Source organism: Aspergillus niger (assembly GCF_000002855.4).
Source record: "Aspergillus niger supercontig An15".
Lineage (NCBI taxonomy): Eukaryota > Fungi > Ascomycota > Eurotiomycetes > Eurotiales > Aspergillaceae > Aspergillus > Aspergillus niger.
The window spans coordinates 1,267,848-1,290,812 of NT_166530.1; the positions used below are offsets into that span (position 1 = coordinate 1,267,848).

General features: G+C 52.0%; 10 protein-coding genes and 1 non-coding gene across 11 annotated transcripts; 4 read left to right on the forward strand and 7 right to left on the reverse strand.

Moving 5' to 3' along the window:
- Nucleotides 1-24: 24 nt before the first annotated feature.
- Nucleotides 25-98, reverse strand: tRNA-Ile (AAT). The gene has a single exon. It is a non-coding gene; the product is annotated as a tRNA-Ile (tRNA).
- Nucleotides 99-548: 450 nt separating this feature from the next.
- On the reverse strand, nucleotides 549-1,911 carry An15g05430 (hypothetical protein; the record flags this gene model as incomplete). The annotated part of the gene is made up of 7 exons (XM_059744707.1): nucleotides 549-649; nucleotides 685-824; nucleotides 928-1,023; nucleotides 1,109-1,188; nucleotides 1,279-1,405; nucleotides 1,463-1,526; nucleotides 1,605-1,911. The coding sequence occupies 7 exons, from the start codon at nucleotides 1,909-1,911 to the stop codon at nucleotides 549-551; spliced, it is 915 nt and encodes a 304-aa protein (XP_059606528.1).
- A 150-nt stretch (nucleotides 1,912-2,061) lies between these two features.
- An15g05440 (uncharacterized protein) lies at nucleotides 2,062-3,656 on the forward strand (the record flags this gene model as incomplete). Its single annotated transcript, XM_001397036.1, is given in 2 exon segments — nucleotides 2,062-2,266; nucleotides 2,323-3,656. Coding segments are annotated over 2 exon segments (1,539 nt in total).
- Nucleotides 3,657-4,393: 737 nt separating this feature from the next.
- An15g05450 (uncharacterized protein) lies at nucleotides 4,394-5,194 on the reverse strand (the record flags this gene model as incomplete). The annotated part of the gene is made up of 1 exon (XM_001397037.3): nucleotides 4,394-5,194. One exon carries the CDS (start codon nucleotides 5,192-5,194, stop codon nucleotides 4,394-4,396), a length of 801 nt encoding a protein of 266 aa, XP_001397074.1.
- Nucleotides 5,195-5,623: 429 nt separating this feature from the next.
- On the forward strand, nucleotides 5,624-7,478 carry An15g05460 (uncharacterized protein; the record flags this gene model as incomplete). Its single annotated transcript, XM_001397038.1, has 4 exons — nucleotides 5,624-5,712; nucleotides 5,773-5,889; nucleotides 5,937-5,990; nucleotides 6,038-7,478. The coding sequence occupies 4 exons, from the start codon at nucleotides 5,624-5,626 to the stop codon at nucleotides 7,476-7,478; spliced, it is 1,701 nt and encodes a 566-aa protein (XP_001397075.1).
- Nucleotides 7,479-7,565: 87 nt separating this feature from the next.
- Nucleotides 7,566-8,644, reverse strand: An15g05470 (uncharacterized protein; the record flags this gene model as incomplete). The annotated part of the gene is made up of 3 exons (XM_001397039.1): nucleotides 7,566-8,085; nucleotides 8,152-8,246; nucleotides 8,309-8,644. 3 exons carry the CDS (start codon nucleotides 8,642-8,644, stop codon nucleotides 7,566-7,568), a joined length of 951 nt encoding a protein of 316 aa, XP_001397076.1.
- A 1,933-nt stretch (nucleotides 8,645-10,577) lies between these two features.
- Nucleotides 10,578-10,968, forward strand: An15g05480 (hypothetical protein; the record flags this gene model as incomplete). The annotated part of the gene is made up of 2 exons (XM_059744709.1): nucleotides 10,578-10,897; nucleotides 10,944-10,968. 2 exons carry the CDS (start codon nucleotides 10,578-10,580, stop codon nucleotides 10,966-10,968), a joined length of 345 nt encoding a protein of 114 aa, XP_059606529.1.
- Nucleotides 10,969-11,711: 743 nt separating this feature from the next.
- Nucleotides 11,712-14,009, reverse strand: An15g05490 (uncharacterized protein; the record flags this gene model as incomplete). Its single annotated transcript, XM_059744710.1, has 6 exons — nucleotides 11,712-12,075; nucleotides 12,127-12,365; nucleotides 12,415-12,876; nucleotides 12,936-13,252; nucleotides 13,302-13,756; nucleotides 13,813-14,009. The coding sequence occupies 6 exons, from the start codon at nucleotides 14,007-14,009 to the stop codon at nucleotides 11,712-11,714; spliced, it is 2,034 nt and encodes a 677-aa protein (XP_059606530.1).
- Nucleotides 14,010-15,554: 1,545 nt separating this feature from the next.
- On the reverse strand, nucleotides 15,555-18,214 carry An15g05500 (uncharacterized protein; the record flags this gene model as incomplete). The annotated part of the gene is made up of 6 exons (XM_059744711.1): nucleotides 15,555-16,273; nucleotides 16,306-16,657; nucleotides 16,743-16,864; nucleotides 16,935-17,284; nucleotides 17,338-17,714; nucleotides 17,765-18,214. The coding sequence occupies 6 exons, from the start codon at nucleotides 18,212-18,214 to the stop codon at nucleotides 15,555-15,557; spliced, it is 2,370 nt and encodes a 789-aa protein (XP_059606531.1).
- Nucleotides 18,215-19,550: 1,336 nt separating this feature from the next.
- On the reverse strand, nucleotides 19,551-20,684 carry An15g05510 (uncharacterized protein; the record flags this gene model as incomplete). The annotated part of the gene is made up of 1 exon (XM_001397043.1): nucleotides 19,551-20,684. The coding sequence occupies one exon, from the start codon at nucleotides 20,682-20,684 to the stop codon at nucleotides 19,551-19,553; it is 1,134 nt and encodes a 377-aa protein (XP_001397080.1).
- A 346-nt stretch (nucleotides 20,685-21,030) lies between these two features.
- On the forward strand, nucleotides 21,031-22,896 carry An15g05520 (uncharacterized protein; the record flags this gene model as incomplete). Its single annotated transcript, XM_059744712.1, has 1 exon — nucleotides 21,031-22,896. One exon carries the CDS (start codon nucleotides 21,031-21,033, stop codon nucleotides 22,894-22,896), a length of 1,866 nt encoding a protein of 621 aa, XP_059606532.1.
- Nucleotides 22,897-22,965: the final 69 nt, after the last annotated feature.

Here is a 22,965-nt window from a genome sequence, read left to right on the forward strand (position 1 = left end):
AAAAAAGCAAAAAGCAAAAAGAGATGGTCCCAGAGGGGCTCGAACCCTCGACTTTGACGTTATTAGCGTCACGCTCTAACCAACTGAGCTATGGGACCCAGTTGATGTATAGTTGGCGGTACCCTGGCAATATATTCTAACATAGAATCAAAGTTCACAATTCCTTGGTTCTCCCGATCATCGCTCACGGCTCGAGTCTCAGCCATAACAAAGCAGTCGGTCTGTCGCAACAGTATACCATCCCCTCGTATTTCTGCGACCTTGCGCTTCATGGTCTTTATAATACCGATGAGCTCGTAGAGATGCTACGTACTACTATTCCTGATATTCATCCTGATGAGCTGTTACGGTAATACCAGTAGTACTTGGCTGAGATATATATAACTACTAAGTACTAGTCAATGAAACATTTGTGAGAAAACCAGCCTGGAACCCACAAAATGCGTAGGGATCTGTCTAGTACACCGTCACACTGCCAGCCCTACAGTAGGGATACCGCTGTCAATGCCTCACCTTTGGCAGATGACTACCATATCAGGACTGGTGCCTTATTGCTCCGTCACTGATAACGAGCCTCCGGGGCACATGAACTGCTGCAAAGCAATGACCGCGACGCAATCCTCTCCGCCGCGTGCAATCCCATGATCAACTACTATAAATGAGACTTCCGCCATTTATATTTACCTCTTCGCTCTATCTTCTTTCCCCGTTTACCCCACTTCCTTTGATCCAGGAACGCACTCTTGGCATCACACTTGCCAGTACAACCCTCGCAAATTGACAGCGGCTCAACTTTGGTCACTTGACCCAAAGTATTATAACCCCTCATATGCCACATAGGACATTTCAGCCAGATATACCAATTATGTCATGACGAAACCGTGGCCAATCGTGTGGAGTTGACTTTCTCCGCGATGGCTATCACACATGCCGTCCGTTGACGATCTCGTATCGCCCTTTGCACACAACGGAGGATTCCTTATCCCGTTAGGCAAAATCGTTATCAGAGCACCAATCATGGCCCTGAGCTATATCTTGAAACTGATACGGGAACGACCATATAAAGCTCGAGATAAAGACAGCCCCCAGTATTTTATAGTTACGGCACCCCCCATCCTGGTCTCTTGTGCCAGAAGACACAGGCATCTGAAAGACCTGGCGATTGGCGGCATGCACGCTAGTCGGAACCTGGCGATATCCAACAAAATAGCCGAGGTAGGGGAACGACGGTTCAGTCAGTCATCTGTACAGACGCTCAGTGGTCGAAAAGTAGCTAACTTGTTCGAACAGGCTATTGTATCCGTGCCGTTCGCAGATCTCAATGCAGATTGCGTTGGCCAAGCCAGACATGGGCTGCAATTGCCTAAGCTTCGCTGTCACGGAATTGGAATGATTGACAAAGATGCTGCGCCGTAACCGATTGAGATATGAGTTGCGTTCTGCTTACATCGCTTAATTAGACATGATCGGGATACTCCTAGCTGCTTCACCCTCAGCACCTTTCTTGCGATATCGGACAACCGCAACTGCAGAAACATTGTTATCTCAATTATGGGGCATCGACCAGCCCTCTTTATCTATTTATCTCCCACAATGGCCATTACCAAATTCAATGAGGCTTCTGGGGTTGGGCTTGGCGGCCCAGGGACTCCCGACTGGCTGTTGACCCGAGGTCCAACAACCCCCATCGGCCGGATCCGATGGAAAGGCAGCCGGCAGGTGGAGAAAAGTCCAACGACGATCCCCAAATTCTCCAGCGGGGAAAAGGACAAGACGCCTGCCAGCTTGGCGATCGATGCCTGTCTCTCGCGATCCTTTGACTTTGGCACAGCTTCGGTTACAGGAATCCTCTTCTAGTCCGGAATGCCCCAAGTCCACGCGACAGACGGGCGCCGCCGATGGCCGACCCATCTGCAAATTGCTGGGACGCTTTTTATAAAATGTCCGCACCGGAGACCAGGGTTCAACGGCGTGAGCCAAGTCCTTTTGATCACTACATGCGGGGACATCCTGGCTGATGTCGCGATCGTTGCATAGAATCTTCTACTGCATGTCTTAGCCATGCAACCATACTTCGGCCTACGCGGCGCTCTTTTGAATCGCGCCATCATCTGGCTGGTCGTCTGCCCGGCCTTTGTGTGCTATGGATACAACCAGGGAGTGACGGGAGGTCTCCTCACGCTGGAGTCGTTTGCGGAGACGTTTCCCCAGATGAACACTTTGACCACCACTGGGGCCCAGCAGCACTACAACTCCACCATCCAGGGTAAGGCGCCCGCTCCCTCACAACTGCCCTCCCTCTCCCGGTCTAACCATCCACAGGTACGGTGGTCGCACTGTACACCGTCGGCGGCATATTCGGATCCCTGTCATGCATCTACCTCGGTGATCTCCTCGGCCGGCGAAAGGTGATCTTTCTCACTTCAGCTATCTCGATAATTGGGGCCCTGCTGATGGCCACTTCCTTCGGACTGGCTCAATTCATCGTGGCACGTGTTGTGCTGGGGCTGGGAACGGGCGGCTATGTTGCAACTGTGCCCGTGTGGCAGGCCGAGATCTCGCAGGCGGGCAAGCGTGGTGCCCATGTAGTGACGGACGGTATCTTCATTGGGGCGGGAATCACAATCTCGCTGTGGACTGACTTCGGGTTCTACTTCGTTACGGGTAACTCCGTGTCGTGGCGGTTCCCGCTAGCCTTCCAGATCGTCCTGTCACTCATGGTGATGGCCTTCATCATATTTTTCCCAGAGTCGCCCCGGTGGCTGATAAAGCGAAACCGGACCGAGGAGGCCCGCGAGATCCTGGCTGCGCTGGCCGACCTCGATCCGAACGACGAAAGCATCACACTGGCTGTGCGCGACATCGAGCGGTCGCTAGCCCTCTCGGGATCGGGGTCGTGGAAGGACATGCTGAGCATGGGCGAACAGCGACTCTTCCATCGGACGGTGTTGGCTGCAGCAGGCCAGATGTTCCAGCAAATGTGCGGAATCAATCTCATCACCTTTTACGCCACAACCATTTTCCAACAGTACTTGGGCCTGGATGCCATACCATCACGCATTCTGGCTGCCGCCATGTGCCTCACCCAGCCACTGGGTGGATTCCTCGCTTTCTTCACGATTGACCGGCTCGGTCGGCGAGTCCTGATGCTGTGGAGTGCTGTGGGCATGTCCGCCTCGATGGCCATCCTGGCGGGAACAACGTCTCGATCCAACGATACCGCGGCGCTGGTCGTAGCGGTGGTGTTCCTGTTCGTGTTCGAATTCATCTTCACCGTCGGATACTCGGGTCTGACCTTCCTGTACGCGACGGAGGTCGCACCGCTGCAACTTCGAGCGGCCATCAGTGCCGTATCAACAGCGGCCGTGTGGACCTTCAATTTCCTCCTCGCTGAAGTGACCCCGGTGGGCTTTGATACGATCGGATACCAATATTACATCATCTTCGCGGTGTTGAACGCAGTGATTGTGCCGATCGTGTACTTCTTCTTCCCGGAGACGAATGGTCGGTCGCTGGAGGAGATCGACGAAATCTTCCTGCAGTCGAAGAGCGTGTTTGACCCTCCGCGACTGGCGAGGACATTGCCGCGGATGCATCTGGCAGAGGTGGTGGATGATCCGGAGGAGGTGGCCGATGCGAAGGTGGGCAAGAGTTGAGGGTTATGATTGATGATTATGATATGCTTGAATTGCGGATTACATAGCTTTTTGATGTTAGTCGAATCGGACATGTTTCGTATGCACCCCTTGATTTCTCTCCAGCCAATGTTCACTGTTAGGATAGGTAGGTCACCTGACCGGATGTGGTGTTGCTCGGTTTGTTTCGGTCTTACGGGTTTAGATTTCAACCTCGCCAACGTCCACTCCACTCTTACATGTCATCATAGTTCATTACCATACTTCTCACTGATCCATCTATCTTGGCTGTCCAACTGGCAGCGTGAGATGGGAATGAACATAATCTGGCATGCACTGGAGAGAACAAAAGACGCAGCCACTGAATAAGGCTCCTGGCTGTCCGGAGTCCGTCTCACCAACGATGATAAGGTTTGGACGGATGCAGAATCCCCTCACCAAATCAGTCCGAGCCCAGGCCCGGACTGAATCTTCAGGGTTGACTGGCGTTCCGTGGGGATCCGCAAAGCCGAGAGTGGCTGCGTGTTCTTGTTTACCCCACTGCCCCTCCGAATCTGAGCCAAAGATCCACACTGACGCAAGTTGTATCCATAGACTTGGGAGAGCTACACTGCGCGCCCGGCCATGCCAGGTTGTTGAGCTATACGACAAGATACTCAGGATACTAGCAAGTGAAGAATTGAAGACTATTGTTGAACATTCATATTCATTACATACATGTCATAAACATTATTTTCTATCCGACCGCGGATGATAATTTACCGCACGGTGTATCCTCCGTCAATGACCAAATCGGCACCCGTCGTGTATGTGCTGGCATCACTGGCGAGATAGACATATGCACCCTTCAGCTCCTTGGCATCACCGTTGCGTCCCATGGGGATCATCGACATCCACAGATCCTGAGTCTTCTTATCCACAAAGTCCGACAGCCCCGTGTCGATGTAACCCGGGGAGATGCTGTTCACGCGGGCAAAGTCCCTCCACTCGTTGGCCAATGACCGGGCCATATGGATGCAGCCTGCCTTGGCAACGTTGTACGACGTCTGCTCCTGCGGGAAGTTGGCAATGTGACCCGACATGCTGGAGGTGATGATGAAGCTGCCCGTTCCGCGCTGCTTGAAGTGCGGGCCCACCGCCTTGGCGCAGTGGAAGGTACCCGTCAGGTCTGTCTGGATGACCTCTTCCCAGTCCTCAACGGAACCATCCAGGATACCACTGCTGGCTGTCTTGCCAGCGTTGGCAATGAAGGCGTCAATCTGGCCAAACTCGGCCAGCACGTCGTCCACGAGCTTCTTGACGCTGTTCCAGTCGCCCACGTTGCACTGGTAGGCCTTGGCCTTGACGCCGTAGGTGTTGCGAAGTTCTTCGGCGTTCTTCTCACCACCCTGAGGACGAGAGGAGTAGGTGAGGGCGATGTTGGCGCCCATTTCGGCGCAGCCACGCGCGGCTTCAATGCCCATGCCGCGAGGGCCGGAAGCGCCGGTGATAACGACGACCTTGCCCTTCAGGCTGAAGAGGTCGTGGACGCTGGAGGCGGAGGGAATGGAGATAGGCATGTTGATTGAGGTAGAGATGAGTTTGGTAAATGCAGTAGATGATTGTTGTTGTTGTTGATGTTTGTTGAGATACGACGACAGGCACAACTATATATGCTCGTCCGAGAGTGATGAAGTCATCGCTGTGATGATGTCATGACCGAAACCGGTTGCTTACATTCCAAGCCCTAACAGAATTTGGCAACCAGCCCTCCTCCACCTTTCATCCACTTCAATGCAGATGTGGATAGACATGGATTGGCCACTCAAAGCGTCGGATTCCCCTGGCTGTTCCGAGTTTCATTAATTCCGCTCGGCCCGGGTCGGTCATGACGACATGTCGCCGCCGGCCGATGCAGGTTCTGCAGGGTCTCTGCACCCTATTTTACTCAACATCATCTCTGCATCTGTCAAGCAGATACCTTGCAAGGAATCTACACAGAGAAAGTCATGTCCACCCCTGCCGAGGAGCCACGCCCGTCGCTGCGCCGCGCTAGCACAGTGCACACCAATGAGTTCGATGATTCGTTTCTGGGACGGTTAGTCTGCCAATCATTGCCAATCAATCCCTGTCAGACAGCCACTAAGTGACGTTGCAGGGTGCGGTCGTTCTTTCGCCGGGACCCCCATGTCGGGGTAGTCAGCCACAATGATCTGCGTGACAGGGAGGACCTTGAGATCCATACCTGGAACGGCAAGGATGACCCGGACAATCCGTACGTCAAGCATGCAGTTGCTAGTATACTAGTTTTAACATATTCAGGTTCAATTGGAGCACCTCTTATAAATGGCTTCTCACGGTCACCGTTTGTTTCATGTATGTCTTAGCCTTGTTCTCGAAGATGGCAGTGCTAATAGGTATAGTTCCATCCTCACTGGTATCCCGGCCGGTTCCTACGGCTCCGGCAACAACTGGATGGAAGAACGATTCCACGTTCAAAACACCCCATTTCCTAACCTTTACTGGGCCACAACATCTTGGAACATGGGTGCGGCGTTCTGGCCTCTCATATTCGTGCCTCTGACCGAGTCCTCCGGTCGCATGCCCGGCTACTTTGTCGCCTACATTATTCTCATCATCTCGCTATTCCCCTCCGCCTTCGCCCAAAACTACGCTACTCTCGTAGTGACGCGTTTCTTCGGTGGTGGTGCGTCCTCCGTATCGATCAACATCGTCGGCGGTAGCATCAGTGATGTCTGGTATGGTGACAAAGCGAGGAGTCTCCCTATGTCGCTCTTCGGTTTTACCAGTGTGGTTGGAATTGCCCTGGGCCCATTCATCGGATCCGCCATCGTAGCCATCCACAAAACCGCCCCGTGGCGCTGGATCTTCTACATCCAAATTATCTATCTAACAGGGCTCCTACCCATCTTCTGGTTCATCCTGTACGAAACCCGCGCGGACGTGATCCTCACCCGTCGGGCCAAGAAGCTCCGCAAAGAAAAGCAGCGCCCCATCTACGCCGAAGCCGAGCTAGACAACACCAGCGTCTGGCGTCTGATGCAGATCTCCTTCGAACGGCCCACACGAATGCTCCTCACCGAGCCCGTCGTTGCCTTCTTCACCCTCTGGATCTCTTTCGCCTGGGGTATCCTGTATCTCTTCTTCAGCAGTGTCGTTCAGACCTTCTCCACCAACTACGGCATGAATACTTTGCAAACTGGGTGCATTCAATTGGCCATCTCCGTGGGTGCTCTAATCGGTACTCTCGTCAATCCTCTTCAGGATATGCTGTATTTGCGGTCGGCGAAACGCAACAAAGAGAAGCCCGGGAAACCCATCCCGGAGGCCCGTCTGTATACTAGTATCATTGGCAGCTTGCTGTTCGCAGGCGGGCTGTTCTGGTATGGTTGGGCCAGTTTTCCTTCTGTGCCTTGGATTGTCCCGACCCTCGGCATCGGGGCTACCGGTATTGGCATCTACAGTATCTACATGGCTGTTGTGAATTACTTGACGGATGCGTATGAGAAGTATGCCGCATCGGCATTGTCCGCAGCATCTCTGGGACGTAACTCCTTTGGCGCGTTCCTACCGCTGGCAAGTTACCAACTATTCCAGAACCTGGGATATGGCTGGGCCGGGTCATTGCTGGGGTTCATCGGGCTGGCACTGTCAGTTGTGCCTGTAGTGCTAGTATGGAAGGGGCCAGAGATCCGCCGACGGAGTCCATTCATGCGAGAATCAACCTGGGGAGCAGACGAGGAAGAGGTTTTAGAGAAAGAAGGTGACGGAGAAGCGACGGTGTATCGCGACACGCACACGGGGTATCCGCAACACGACCGGGAGGAGGACAACCGCGTGTGATGAAGAGAATATCTCCACATATCTTAAAAGTTTGCATCATTAAACTATATACCTGTAATTATATAAAACAAGAATACAAACGACCGATTACTTGCTATAATTCTGATGCCACGTATAATCCCTCTCCTTCTCCAATAACCCCCTAATCGCCTCCCTCGGCGTCACCGGCTCCCTCCCCAACACCTCCCCCATCAACCCATCCGTAAAGCCGGCCTCCCCATTCTCAATACTCTCAAACCACCCCACCAACTGCCGGAAGAATCCCTCCGCTTTGCCCCCGATATCATTCTCCCCGTTGACCCGTACATATGTCTCCGGATCGACGATCTCAATCTTGACCTCCCGATGAGTCGTCTCATTGATAACCTCAACTATATCCTGCATAGAAACAGGCTCCGACGCAGTCAACAACACAATCTCCTTATCGTGACCGCCCTTCAACATCAACTTAGCCGTTGCTTCCGCCAGTTCAGACCGGAGCGTGAATGCGATCTTCCCTGACGCGGAGGGCAGATAAAGAGTCGTTGACTGGGGATACCAGTTCAAGAAGAGAGGGAATGCTTCAGTGTAGATTCCTTCGCGAATGGAGGTGTAATTAATTCCAGACCTGAAATATAATCAGTAAATGGTGATAAAAAACAAGGAGGTGGAAAGGAAAGGGAGGGAGGTGTACTCTCTCAACATATCCTCCGTCATATAATGCGCCTGCTGCACCGCGGCCTTGGAATTCGATCCCAGGCCTCCGAAGGCGAGAGAGGTGTACCATACCTATCATACCATTAGCATCTTTTTCATATGGAAATATTATACGGAGTGAAATGTAAGCGTACATGCTTAACACCATTCCTCTTCGCCGCCTCAACCACATTCAAATGCTGTCGTCTGCGCTTCTCGACGTCGAATGTATTCGTGCTCACGAAGAAAAGATTCTCTACGTCTTTGAAAGCAACGTCTAGCGTCTCCGGGTCGTCGTAGTTGACTGTGCGGAAGGGGATGCCTTTTGAAGTGAAGCGATGGGAGTTGGATGGGTTGGAGGAGGCGGCGGCGTAGGTGATGCTGTTTGTTGTGGATGATTCTTGGGTTGGGGGAAAGTGCGTGGTGAAGTAGTCCAGGATGAGGGAGCCGAGGCCGCCCGTGCTGCCGGTTAGGAGGTAATTTAGGGGCATGATGGTGTTTTATTTCTGGTGTGTTGTGGGTGAGGTTGAGTGTTGTGTAGTGGTTGGAATTGAGTTGAGGGAATACTAAGGGTACTATTTATGTGATGGAGTGTTGGTTGAAGCTATACATGATGGGATTATAACTAGGGTAACTAGCTATTGCTGATAAATCAGACATTTGTCAGATGGTGTCATGACAGTGAGAATTATTGGTGGATGGGAGGTGTTTCTAGGTGTTACTAGTGCTTATTTTCTGTGTTGAGTTATAGTAACCCTTCACGTAAATGGATCTGCTGGTTTGTGCTTGGCGTGGTGTTGCTTACCAAGCAGTGTATGCAGGTCATCATTTTTGAGGGGTTCAAGCTGTGACGGGTTCAGGAACTAGTGAGGCGGGTTCAGAGAAATCCTGATACTGAATGACTTTAATCACGTGAAAAGAGTGGAAAGATAGATTTCTCTGAATCCGAACCAGCTTTCATAAACCAGAATCAGCTATTATATCTACTATTTAAGGTCTTCAGAGGGTTTTAGGATTGCTTTCTAAGAAATCTTAGGAATCACGTGCAAACCCGTTCTAGTATCAAAAAGAGCACCCAGTTGCGACGAGGTCAGAATTTAGTACGACAGTGTCAGAACAGAGCTGGAAAAACAGTTCAGTCAGAGTCAGAGAAATCCTGATACTGAATAATCTCATACACGTGATTTAATATTCTGTCTTATGTTCAGCTCTGCACGTGATTATAATTCTTAACTAAGAATCTAATAAAACCTCTAAAACTCTCTGATACCTTTAAATACTCTTAATAGTAATCTCTAAAAAACTCTTAGACATTCTAAAAATAAAGATATAATAGCTGATTTAGTTCAGAAAAGCTGGTACAGAATCAGAAAAACTCAGTCTGATCCCGAGTATATTTGCACGTGATGAAGCTCATCCGGTGTTAGAATTTCTCTGAACCTGATGCACTAATTTCTGAACCCGTTGCAACTGGGGGCCCCTATCAAAAAAAGTATAAGATGATGTGTATAAGCTCATTGAGTATCCGGATTCTTCTGAATCAGTCCGAACTGTTTTTCCAGCTCCGATCTGACATGCCGCACTAGTTTTTGAACCTGTTGCAATTGTATGCCCGCTTTGGACTAGCGCGGTCTTACGTCTAGCATCTTCCAACAATTGTACTTTCTCGTGCTGTGCTTAGCTTGCTTAGCTCTGCTCCTGATCATGGTTGTCGACTATCTAGCAGACTTATATCATCAAGCTTGCATATATACTAGCATAACATGCAATTGAGATATTACCACCCCTGAATGAAAGGTATCTCTCCTTGGCAATCTCTTCATAGACTAATGCGCACTCAGCCAACACAGCAGTCAAACCAAACCAACAACATAATGTGGAAATGAGAAGCACATAATAACAGAGCATATTACACCCCAATCTAACCCTGAATGCGATCCTCAATACATAAGCCTCCAAAACACACAGTAAACAGCAAGTAAGCTCCATGGGGCCAAAGCTTCAGGCCTTCCATCCGATCTGCAAGGGCCCGAATATCCCATCCCCTCAGGCGTCCAATTGGGGCCAAAACTCCACTTCATGCAGAATAGCATACCGAATACAGAATGGAACAATACATACACCCATAGAAGGGGCCAAGAATTCAACTGAAGCGTGAAATGAGCCACCACAATGGGTTCACGATGATTGCGTTGGAGAATAGATGGGTGTTTTTGCCCTTGCACTGCCCTGAAGTGTAGGAAAAAGAAAAGTATCTGAATGGGGCGGAATGCTGAAGAAGGAGGTATAAAATCCGTCTTGTTCGCTCTGAATCTCGACAATCATCCAGCTCAGCTTCTCATCTCTCAATCATCTACATATCACTACAAGACCTCTATCTTCATCTCAATCTCTAAAGAGACCTCAAACCAAACCTCAAGCAAAATGCAACTCCACCAGTTCCTCCCTCTCGCCGCCATGGGTGTCCTGGCCCTCACCACCACGGCTGAAGCCACTCCTCTCTCATCCCGCAGCGAAAGCATCAAGATCACTACCTGGTCCGGCAACAACTGCGAGGGTTCTTCTGCCAACCCTGCCATCTCTGGGTCTGGAGACTCCTGCTTTATGAGTCTCCCTGGAGCGTCTTTCAACGTCGATACCGGCGACAACAAGTGCAAGATTACTACCTGGTCTGGCAACAACTGCGAAGGAAGTTCGGCGAACTTTGCGGGCAATGTGCAGGGATGTATTGGCATTCCGTTTGGGTCTGTTAGCATCGATTGTTAGGTGATAGCGGACTGTGTTGACTAGTTCTCTGTTGTGTCAACTTGAATGAGTGTCTGGAGGCTGAAGTTGTGTTTGATGGACTGTTTGTTGTATGAGTGTATTTGTTCAATTCTAGGTTATAGTTTGTATCAATTGCAGTAATCTATTCGGTATTAGTGGCATTTGAAGTCAAGAGTATCTATCGGCTTACCTATTAAATAACTGGGTATCTTGGGATATTTTAGGAATATCTAGAGCATTAGAGATTGTGAGGAATTTTTCTCTTTCTTTCTCAAATTGGTATTTGTGCTATTTTAAATCACGTCTAGTGCTGATTTGGTATCAGAGCTAGTCTCAAAAATATATATAAATTTAATCAGTATCAGGATTTTTTTCTAAGTGTCTGAATCATTTTTCAAGCTCCGGTGTGACACTTCTGCAAGTCGCGTGTAGGGGCCCTGGAGACTTGGGATCCCACGAACCTTTTGACGTTGAAGGTATACATGTAGGTGCTGTTACCGTCACATGCAATACTCCATTCATAACTAGTAGTAAGCGTCCAAGACAAGCATATATTGCATCACGAACACTCAAGATACAGCCCTGGACGTGGAGCTGGCGACTCTATTCCGTCCCGCAAACCGATCCTATGAGTGTTTACGGAGTACGGAGGAGCATTAAGAGGCGCCCGTTGGATTGCTAATGAGAACACTGCTAACCTGACTAAGTCACCCTCTACTAACTATATGGTAGTTAATAGGTTAGCAGCCCTTCCTCAGGCAGCAGCTAAACCATGGTCCTGGGGGTTCGTGACTAGAGAATGAGGTTGTCTGCATCCACCCATTGTAGCGAGGGCTGCGTGTTGAACAACTCCCACATGTCTGCGCTGTTCCACCACGGGCCCATCTCGGGCCGCACATCCATGGAAATCGGCTGCTCCAGCGAAGAAACCATTGTTGCATCCTCTTGAACTACAGGGGGGTTCACCAGGGGACTACACAAGTTGAGGAAGGTGGTGAAGAGGTGGTATAGCCGGGCTATGGCCGGGTTGTAGTCGATGAACTGCTGCAGTCCCTGTGTGGTGTCGCGCAGCAGCTGGTAGTCTTCCATGTTGGATGTGCCCACCACGTTGCAGAAGATAACGTAAAAGGGGGTCATAGGGTAAAACAAGATGGTCCTGTAGGTGAATGTTTAGTCCCTGTGAGAAAATAGGATGGGCCGTGCTTACCAGGAGAGAAAAATCGGATAGCTGCCGTTGAATACGTCGCTTGCGTTGATGGTCTTCTGCAGTTGGCGCAGCGCTTCCAGAGCCTGTCGCGCAGATTGCAAACACTTATCCTTCTTCCCAGGCTTGTCCTGCTCCCACTCGGAGCGGTACTGCAGGAGTGTGGTCATAATCGCGTGGTACCGGAACTCGGTGACATCCCATTCCAGCTCCAATTCCTGCTGACTGCCGTTTAGACGGCGCTACAGGGTCAATACCTCACATCTTCACTCAGGTAGTTGTGCCGCTTACCTCGTCAAGCACCCGCTTCAGCGCAACCAACTGCTGAATTGCCGCGTCCAGCCTGGCCGCCCTCTCCTCACCATCATCGTCTGCTATTGATTGGGCAAAAAAGACCTCAAGTGCAGCCTCCTGGACTTCTGCAAACTCAGACATTGTTTTGGCAATCATCGCCAGCCCCGCCTGGCCATTGGTAGCTCTTAGCGACGCGGGGCTGAATCTCAACCGTGGAAGCGACGGTGGCCGCAGAAGATGCATGCTAAGCGACTTATCGAGGTAGTGGCAGGAAAACAAACAGCGGCGGGCGTCTTCGTCCTCCTGGCTCTGAATCGGCGTGTCGCTGCTGACGGTGTGGTAGTTCAGGGCAACGAGCAGCCGCGCGGCGAAGGATGTCATCGTCCACGCTTTCGTGATATTTCCTTGCATCTGATGGAGGAGTGCCTTTGCTTTGGTCAGATGTTGTCCGAATTCTTTCTGAGAAAAAAAAATAAAATAATAAAAAAAAATAAAAATGCATGTAGGGCAGCACTTACTCCGGACAGTAGAGCCTGTATGAGAGAAATGGAGGGATTCCCAGTCAAATTAATCTGCTCCAGCGCCCTGGATGCCGCCGTCATGTATTTTGCATGGCTCATTTTCATATGCGAGCGCAACCGCGGCGTCAGTTGTGGCTGTCGGATCCGCGCCAGGAAAAAGATAGCTTTGACGTATACACACACGCGGTAGTGCAAAGAGGTCTGCCTATCCAGCTTTCCCTCAACCAGGGACAGGCTCATGTGCTCCAGCCCCTTGACCGAGACGTGGTCGGGCCAGTGTATGTGCTTCCCCGGCGAAGTCTGATGTACCATATCTGCTTCAGGTTAGGAGCGGTCCAGACAAAAGGTCATGTTAACACGAACGCTTCGACATCATGTAGTATGTCTCTATTGAGAATTCCTGTGTTGTCTCATCTTGTTCCTCTAAGGCCTGCGCGTGTCCCGCAGACGAGACTTTCGAATCACATGTCGCGGTTGAGAGCCTGTTAACCAGCGACAGTGCATTTTCCAACACGGCGCGCTGGAGCGAAGATAGATGGTCGCTGCGCTGCAGCTCTTGCTGAATGAAGCGCCGGGCTTCGTTCGCTGGCTGCATCGATGTGTCTTCTGCGGTGGCTGCCGGGTGAGCGGTGCTCTCGCTCTCTCTGGCTCGCGCGCTCCAACCCTCCGAGCTGGGTGCTTGCGAGGTTCGACCGCTTCGAGCAATGTGCTCTGCTTCCTCTCGCGGATCAAGGACAGGCTGCGAAGCGGGAGCACCGGGGTGAGGATTGAGAACCAACTGCTCAACCGACGAGAGCCTCTCCGACAGCCTTGCAATGCTGATGGACGGCGTATTAGGCGCAGTGAAGGATGCGCAGGAACCGCCCCGACTTACCGGGAAACCCTAGGACGCATACTGCGTCGGGGCCGTGTGCGACGACATTCTGTGCGCGCATCAACGCAGTTCATGCACGGGTCGTAGCGGTCACATTTCACCTGTCCTGCCTTAGCATTCTGTGGCAGTTGATGGATGGGCCGATGACTAACCTTTCTGTTGTGGCAGAGGTCGCACTGGACGGCGGCAGCACACATGATTAGCCCCAAATCATATCGTAGACGACATATTACATACCGCAGGCCGCTCAGGCACTATCTGGGATGCCATTTCCGGTCAAATCATGTAAAGCGGAGAGGCCAAGAAGAAGGTGATTCGGACAGCCGAAATTCCGGCCAAAAGGGGTGATGGAGGGGGCGGGCAGGAGGGAGTTAAAACGGCCAGCGAGGGAAACCTAGAAAACTGGAAGCTCCGCTGCTTGGCTGGCCTGACCAGTAGAAAGAGACTATTTTTTTTTCTTTTCTTTCCTTTACCCGGTTTCACTACCTGGGGATGTTGAAATTTCACTGGAAAAAAACACGGATGATTTTATTACATTACGTAAGTAATTTAAGATTCCATTTTAAAACTTTAATTGGCTAAAATATGCTGATATAGCGCCTGATAGAGTTAGTACTCTAATTTACAGACCAGCGTGTTTTATGTCTTACAAGGCCAAAGATCAGTTACACGAATTTTTAAGTTGAATTTACATCTCCCGACTCTACTGCCGAATGCCTACAGCGTCGCAGGTGGAGCCCTGTAGGGCTTGCAATTTACATATGCTGGGTCAATGAGCTTGGTAAGTACCAAGCTTCCGACTATCCTTTGGTGGTGGAGCCAATGAGAGTAGACATATATCATGCAACCCCGATGTGAGTACGAGCAGGGAAACTGTGTATGCCATCATCCATCATGATAACTTACAGCTATTACTTTCCTACAATCTTCTCACGGTGCCTCCATCATCAGTCCACCTCCTTACAGAATTTAAGACGGCACGAAAACCGGCGTGGAGCCGCCCTCAGGGCTGCTCCTCTGCTGTGTTCTGGCCCTCTTCTTCCCCTATCTCGTACTCCATGCCCATCTCCAGGGCCTCAGCGAGCAATACTGCGCCAAACAGTATCTCCATCCTCCAAACACCATGGAGACGAGATGGTCCAGACTTGAAGCCGCGCCGGCCCGTGGGCATAGGCGACAAGGTCGTCGTAATGACGAAACTGCAAGAAGAGCACACAGAATGGGTCAAGGAAGAGCTATTCGAGTCGCTTCTCTCCCTATTTGCTTTGTCTTCTCAAGCACTAAATAACACACATTCTAGCTGGGACCGAGCCCTTAACATCATCAACCTATCCCGTGAGGTCACCGCCGAACCAGGGCAGCTCATAACCCCCGCTCCACGGGGGCAACGAGGCAATGGCCTACCTCATCTACCAGAAGAGGGGTACATCAATCTACGCTGCAACTGGAATTCTGGGTGCAGGGGGTACTACCAGGGTAATCGGCATGTAACGGAGGGGATTTTTACGGAGATTTCCCAGCAGACGAGCACGCTGCCGCTGAGCGCGAGCGAAGTCAGTCAGTTGAAAGAGAGCATCGGCAGTATCTATGATGAGCTGGTAATCCAAACATGGTCTACTAACCCCACTAAATCACTCCGTATATACTTTGAACAGGGCTCTACTTCGCTGGCCAGCTTCAGGTACCTGTTTCAGTCCAGATCTTCACTTTGTTCTTTTCATTTCACATTGCGTAAACGGCCCCTACCACCCATAGACCTCCTCAAAATACTCCACCCCAGCATACTCTTTCCTCGCTTCACAAACGGCCTTCCTCGCCTCGTCCGCCATCCCTACAGGCCCACAAACAAGGACAGCCACTCTAGCACAGCTGACTCTTGCCTCTGCAGCCGCCTTGGAGATAATGTCTTGAGTCGGAGCCCTCCCCTTCTCAACGACCCGCCCGCCCAGGGCCTCCCGATCTACACCCTCAAGTCCCTGTTCCCTCGAACAATAGAACCGCATCTGCACCATCGAATTCCCCTCGGGCGCAGCAAGCTCCCTTTGACACAGCTCGCCAAACAACGCTGCCTCCCGTACTGTCCAATGCAGATCGATCTGCTGGCTTCGGCCGTAGCCATCCCCGCCCTCCCCGTCTCCTCGAGATCCGCCGAGTAGATCCTGCAGATACGCCGTCGCAACACTGATCCCCGTCCCACCCGTGATCATGACGACGTGCTCGAATTCGCCCAGCGAGACCCGGTGTCCGTACGGCCCCTCGATATGGAGAGTCGGGTGACAGGTATACCCCGACCGCAGGCATTGCTCCTTCAACCGCTTCGTCCAGCCCTCATAGGGGCGACGTAGAAGGTCAATGTCGGCGGTGATAGTGCCGATGTCGAGACAACCTCGTCTTGGTAGGGCTGGACTTGAATCTGACCGCCTGTCGCCACAAGCTGGGCCGGAGCCGGAGCCGGAAACGTCTTCACCTGTGGCCCCTTCTCCCCCTTCTCACCTGTCATAGGCATGGCCACGGACCCCTCCATAGCCGGTGTTTTCACGCCATCCCCGGCATATGCCCACGAAGCCAGGGTAAATGGATGATTCTCCCACCCGCGCCAACTTCGCGGCTGGTACAGGTAATACACGTCGCCCGCCCGTGGAGTCCGCGGGACCGCGGCGGGTTGGATCTCAATGCGGAGAACGTCGCTCTTGTCACTGTAGCCGACGGTGCTTCTTGCCGTGCGAGACACTCTACGGCTTCGCACGTGGATGTTTGTAACGACTAGTCGGAGGAGGCGGGCGAGGCGGTCGAAGGACCAGATTGCGACTACCGGCCAGAGGTGCGGGGTGTATTCTGTGCCAAACTTGGAAATGTGGCTGTAGGGTTAGATGTTGTTAGTGGGTGTTCGGAGGGGTGGGGGGAGGGGTTGGAGGAAAGAGTAGACACACATGAATAAGGCACAGACGATGACTATGGCGGAGAGGATGTGGATTATTAGGAAGACCTCGTAGTAGCGCTTGCGGAGGGTGGCCGAGGAGAAGGGAATGAGGAGAGACATGAGGATTGTGGCCTTGAGTCGGGGTTAGTTATGATATTGTCGTTTATGATGTGGTATGATGCGTGTGAGGGGGTGAACGTACCACAATGCCGAAGCGGAACCAGTTTGTTTCGAGGTCCTTGTAGTACTTGCTCGGGGCTGGGGCTGTTAGTCAACATGGCATGGCATGGCCGTCGGGCTTGGTGTGTAAAGCACATACAGTAGGCCAGATATTTGACGGTGTACGAGATAGAGTGCAGAATTGCATAAATCACAGTGACTCTCGCGAGATGCCGGTGGAAGAGGTTGAAGGTCTGATAGTCCCAGCCAGTTCCCCAGATGAAAATGTTGTTTCGTCCGGCAAAGAGCCACAGCCAGGGGAGACATGCGAAGGCGAGAAAACCGAGTCTGGGCCCCATGAACACCCAGATCTGGTACGCGAAGGTCCCGTTGCTGACAGTGTTAAATACTCCTTTCAGAAGACTCGATGAAGGTATGAGACTTACAAAGGATCGTCTCGATAGACACCACCGTGTATGTAAGCCAAGATAACGGCCAGCGACCAGAAGAAGAAGATGGTCAGACCCTGGGCCCGTAAGGGTACGTTGAAGCCCAGAAGGCGTCGGTGGTTGTATCCCAGAGCGGGAGAGAGTATCAGATACGTATAGACAGTGTCATGAGCCCATCGAACGGGCGCTGGGATGATTTCTCGCCAGCGGCGTGATTGAGGCTTCTCGATGTCTCCGGCCTGGACACCGGCACAACGACGGGAGAGGGTAGAGAAGACGTTTTGAACAATCCCCATAAGGACGATAAAGCCCCAGAAGCCATGAATGCCCCAAGCAATGTTGATTGAGCTGGTATCTCTAGTCTCGTTGGCAGTCTATGCGGTGAGATTGACGTTCAGAAGATATCATGGGGCTCGACACTTACCACACTGCGCACAGCGCGCGAATAGTACGACTTCTCAAGCAGCACCGGAGTCGAAATCTCAGTCTTTCCCGCGGTGTCTGGGCTGATAGCGGGCAATTGTTCAATGTAGGCTGTAGTAACGCTGGCTTCGAGGTCATCCAAGCCCGTCAGCGAAGTCCCAAGATTAGCACAAAGCTTATCCCAAAAGACAAGGCCTTGACTGTATGATGCTCCATGGCAGTATTCCACAACAGAGGCATAGATAGAGGTAACCTCGATTTCGTTGGAACACGGAGAGGCTGAGTTCGAGCCTTCTGAGCTGGTTTCATTCGCAGATTCCTGCCAGCTAAGTTCAGATAACGACTCGTAGATAGCATACATGCAATATTCAGCAGCATCGGTTGGTGAAAAGCCTTTGGCCACAACGTGCGAGCCAAAGGCGAGGGCCAAAATTGCCCAGGAAGATTTCATCGCGCAAGTCTTTGTCTTCTACAGGGCCACAGTCGCTGATGGGAGATGCTAAAGCGGGAGGGAAAAGACTATTATTTCTTAAGTAGCAGCTTGAAAATGGCTTGGCCATCATTTCTGTTGGCACCAGCATGCGTATCAGATGTTGTGGGCCCAGATGTCATTGTGTAAAATTCTGTGCTGCTCTCGGGGCGAAAGAGGGAGATTTACCGAGCCTTTGCAGGAAGGTGGGTATTGGTGCTGGCCGAGTGGATAACGTATTCCTTCCTCCAGATATTGCTTGATCGTGGAGTACCTGTGGTCCTGGGCGACAAGAGTCGTTGCAGACTGAGAGCTACGAACATAACAGAGCATTATCATCATTCTACGCCGATGAGGAGCAAGAAAAATATGATGCATACGCGAGGCCAGGCCACAGTGGGATCCATTGCTCTCAGCAAGTTGGTTCACAGTATGCAATGAAACGGAGACAGACGTAAGCCGGTAAAGCTGCCTTAATAGCCCCGTTTCCGTGCTTGGGTCAAGATCCTTGGCCACCCACGCCCGATTCCCGGCGAGAGCAAGACAGCGAGGCCATGGCAGCACGCTGTGCCATGCATATGCCAGTGTCGTGTGCCCCTCCGATTCTGTCCCAAGAGGGAGCACGGAGGTGCTGCCTAAATCAGATAGTCAGATTAGATTGATACCAGAAATCAATCATATCAATCAGTGAAGCTTTGCCCTAATAATGGGGCCCCGAACTTCCGACGGCCGAAGCCCGACTGCGCTAGGAATCTATCGCCGAAGATCAGATTAAGGATCTCTTATCAGGTACCGAAGTCCGCTGTAACGCCCGAGATAAACGGTACTACGCGTGTAAAGCCCGACCGGTGTCCGAAATCATTCAGGGTCCGGAGCCAGCAGAAAATGATGACAAAATCCATCCACGATACAAGAGTGCCTGGACAGACAAAGTGGGCCTTTGTGGAGGCTCGGTTCTGAGCCAAGAGTAGGGTTGGCGGAGTGTAATTTCAATTTCATGTAATACATATTTGTCAAATTTCATGTAACGGGTTGATATTGTGTAAGTTATCAAACACGCTAGTTTCTTCATAAATTCACCAGCTCTGTTAGGCTGGTGTCTACTCTACATTAGCCAATGACAAGTCAGGGTTAGCCCCTTCTATTACTGATGTAAGAGATTTGTAGTAGTTGTTGGAGTGAAATGTAAGTATTACAGTAATGGCTTCCGAAAATGAAATTTCAACATGCCTACCCTAACCAAGAGCGCTTGGAGTGATGATTATCTACCCGGCCTGCCCATGGGATGGGCCCATTTTCAATTGCCACCCCCCTACGTTCACTTCAACTCCACTTGCACCGTCTGCTTCTCGACCTGTCCCTCGTTAAACAGCCCGTTTTGGGCCGCGCGCACGATCTCCTCCGAGTTCTCCTGCATGACGTCCAGCTTCGGCTTTGCATACCACTTGATTCCCGGGATTTTCGCCAGCACAATTAGGATCCGTTCGCGCAGGGACCGCTTGCCTGAACGCTCCTCCCAGAGCATGTAGGCAACACAGAGGAGGATGCAGAGCCAATAGACATTGTACGAGATAATAGAGCCATTTGTGCCGGTATTTTCCCAGCCAAGGATCGCGTTAAACACATCCCAGCCGTTGTCGGTCTCGGCGTTGCAGCAGTTGACGTGCCAGACAGTCTCGCGGATGTCGTAGGAGCCCGGCCCACTGCCCTCCTCTGCCATATCGGAGCCAACCGCCATCTGGAACTGGTAGTACTGCAGATCCCAGATTCCCTTGGAGAACATGCCTGCCGCGATCAGGTACAGCACGCAGGTGGACGCGATGAGGAAGAGCTGGATGGACATGGCATTGCCACCGCGGTAGATCAGGTAGCCGCACGTCACCCCCGTCAGCATTCCCGTGAAGACGGGCAGGGGGAATGCAGTGGCCGGGTAGCCGAGCGAGACGCCGCCAACGAAGACGACGGCCTCGACGCCCTCGCGCATGGTGGTGATGAAGGGGAGGAGAAACATGGCGTAGCGGCGAGCCCAGTCGCCGAGCAACTTGGACTTTTTGTGGTTCTTGCTCTTGTCGACGAGGGCCTTGGCGATCTTGACTCGCCACTGCTCTTTGGTCTTGTTGATTCGTAGCAGGGCTAGCCCCATGATCGTGATGATCACGGTCGCGATCAGATAGAAGATACCCTCCCACAGCTGTTCGGCATTGGACCAGATGTCATGGCCCAGGCCGTAGAAAACGCCGATAAAGGCACCGCCGATGATCAGACGAAAGAGAATGCCGATGAGTGAGCCGGCCCAAACCTGGCGGACGAGCCGCTTGTAGATGGACTGATCCTGGTGTGGCTGGCCCAGACTCTGCTTGAGGAAGGAGAGAAGCACTGAGACGATGATGACTGCCTCGAGACACTCACGGAAGACGATGAAGAAGACCTGGACGGCGAAGACGTTGACCATGTTTGCGCGAACAGGGAAAGAATGTATGAAAGCTGGTTGAGCTGCAGAGGAGCTGGTTCGGGAGGGAGGTGATTAAATAGACCGGCTAAGCGGGCTTGAGTGCCTTTTTGGGCATCTTATCTGATGAAACAAGAATATGAGGCCCACCACGCTAGAAAATTTGCTTTTGGGGGGCCAATAAGCAGGGTCAAGCACCATCTGATATGCCCGGGCTCATTTGCCCAGTGGCTGAAAAATCCCGCGCTCTGCGCCCTCGTCGCCGGTATAAACCACCCTCTTCCGGAGGATGGCCCTTCGTCTCTCCTCTCTTTCTCTCACCCTCCCCGTCTCCCTTTCTCTCACAATAATGCTGTCTATCTTATGCTACCTACTGCTGGCGGCCAGCGTGCCAGTCTTTGCCAAAGAAGTCGTCTACGACTTCAATGTCACCTGGGTCACAGCGAATCCTGATGGATTGGCTGACCGCCAGGTAGTCGGCATCAACGGCCAATGGCCGCTGCCCATCATCGAGGTTGACAAGGGTGATCAGTTGGTGGTTAACATGTACAATGGATTAGAAAACAAGAGTGCCAGTATTCACTTCCACGGCATGTACCAGAACGGAACTAATGAGATGGATGGGCCTTCCATGGTCACGCAATGTCCTGTACCTCCTGGTTCGAGTATTACATATAATTTCACTGTCAACCAGAATGGCACTTACTGGTATCATTGCCATACTGATTACTGCTATCCTGATGGATACCGTCAGGCGCTTATTGTCCATGATAACAGCTCCTGGTTTGCCAATGAGTACGAGGAGGAGTTTACCGTGACTCTCAGTGACTGGTACCATGAGCTGGCTATGGACATTAAGCCCGAGTTCATGTCGCTGTATAATCCCACCGGCGCCGAGCCTATCCCCAACTCATGGCTCTTCAATGATACTATGAATACCACTATCGCTGTCAAGCCTAATACTACCTACCTCCTCCGCCTGGCCAACATTGCTGCCTTCACAGCCCAGTACTTCTACATCGAAGACCACCCGCTCACTATTGTCGAAATTGACGGTGTCTACACTGAGCCTACCACTGCAGACATCCTCTATATCGCTGTTGCTCAGCGGTACTCTGTCCTCTTTACTACCAAGGCCACAACAGACAAGAACTACCCTATTGTTACTGTCGTTGATTCCACCCTCCTTGACACCATTACCCCTGATCTCCAACTCAACAACACCAACTGGCTCCAATATGACTCCTCCGCCGCCTACCCGCAGGCAAACATCACTGTCGCCGAATCCGATGACCTCGTTCCCTTCGATGACGGCACCCTGGTCCCCTACGATCTCGTCCCCCTCCTGGAAACCCCTGACCTAACCGTCAACGTCGCTGTTATCATGGAAAACCTTGATACAGGCATGGGCTACGCCTTCCTCAATAATATCAGCTATACTGCGCCCAAAGTGCCTACTCTCTACACTGTCCTCTCTGCGGGGACCCTCGCTACTGACCCTACTGTTTACGGCGACTATACCCACACGCAAGTCCTCCCGCACAACGCCATTGTCGAAATCATCCTTAACAACCAAGACACCGGCTCCCACCCCTTCCACCTGCACGGGCACGTCTTCCAAGTCGTCGCCCGCTACCCAGCCATGGGTCCGGACTTCCTGTCCCTCGCCGACGCCACAGACCCCATCGCCTTCGACCCAGCCAACCACACCAGTTTTCCCACCTACCCGCCGCGCGGGGATACCGTCGTCGTCCCGCCAATGGGCTACGTCGTCCTGCGCTTTCGCGCGGATAACCCGGGCGTCTGGCTCTTCCACTGCCACATTGACTGGCACTTGATGCAGGGGCTCGCCATGACATTCGTCGAGGCGCCCTTGCTCATCCAAAACCGGCTAAGTATTCCTGCCGACCACAAGGCCGCGTGCGAGGCAGCTGGCGTCCCGTGGGAGGGGAATGCGGCGGGGAATGTAGAGGACTATCTTGATCTGAAGGGGCAGAATAAACAGCCCGGTTGGATTCCCGACGGGTTCACGGCGAGAGGTATCGTCTCGATGGTGTTTACGGTCATCAGCGCAATTCTGGGGATGGGGGGGATTGTGCTTTATGGGCTTTCTGACCTGAAGTTTTCGAGGAAGGAAGGTGCTGCGGATGTACAGGCGGCTGGGAGTGGAAATGCGAGCCAGGATGCTGGGACCCAGGAGGTATATCAGGATTAGATAGCCGTGGTCTCTGTACATGCATCGTTGGCACCAACATCAATGTTAATCTTGCTTGGTTCCTGAATA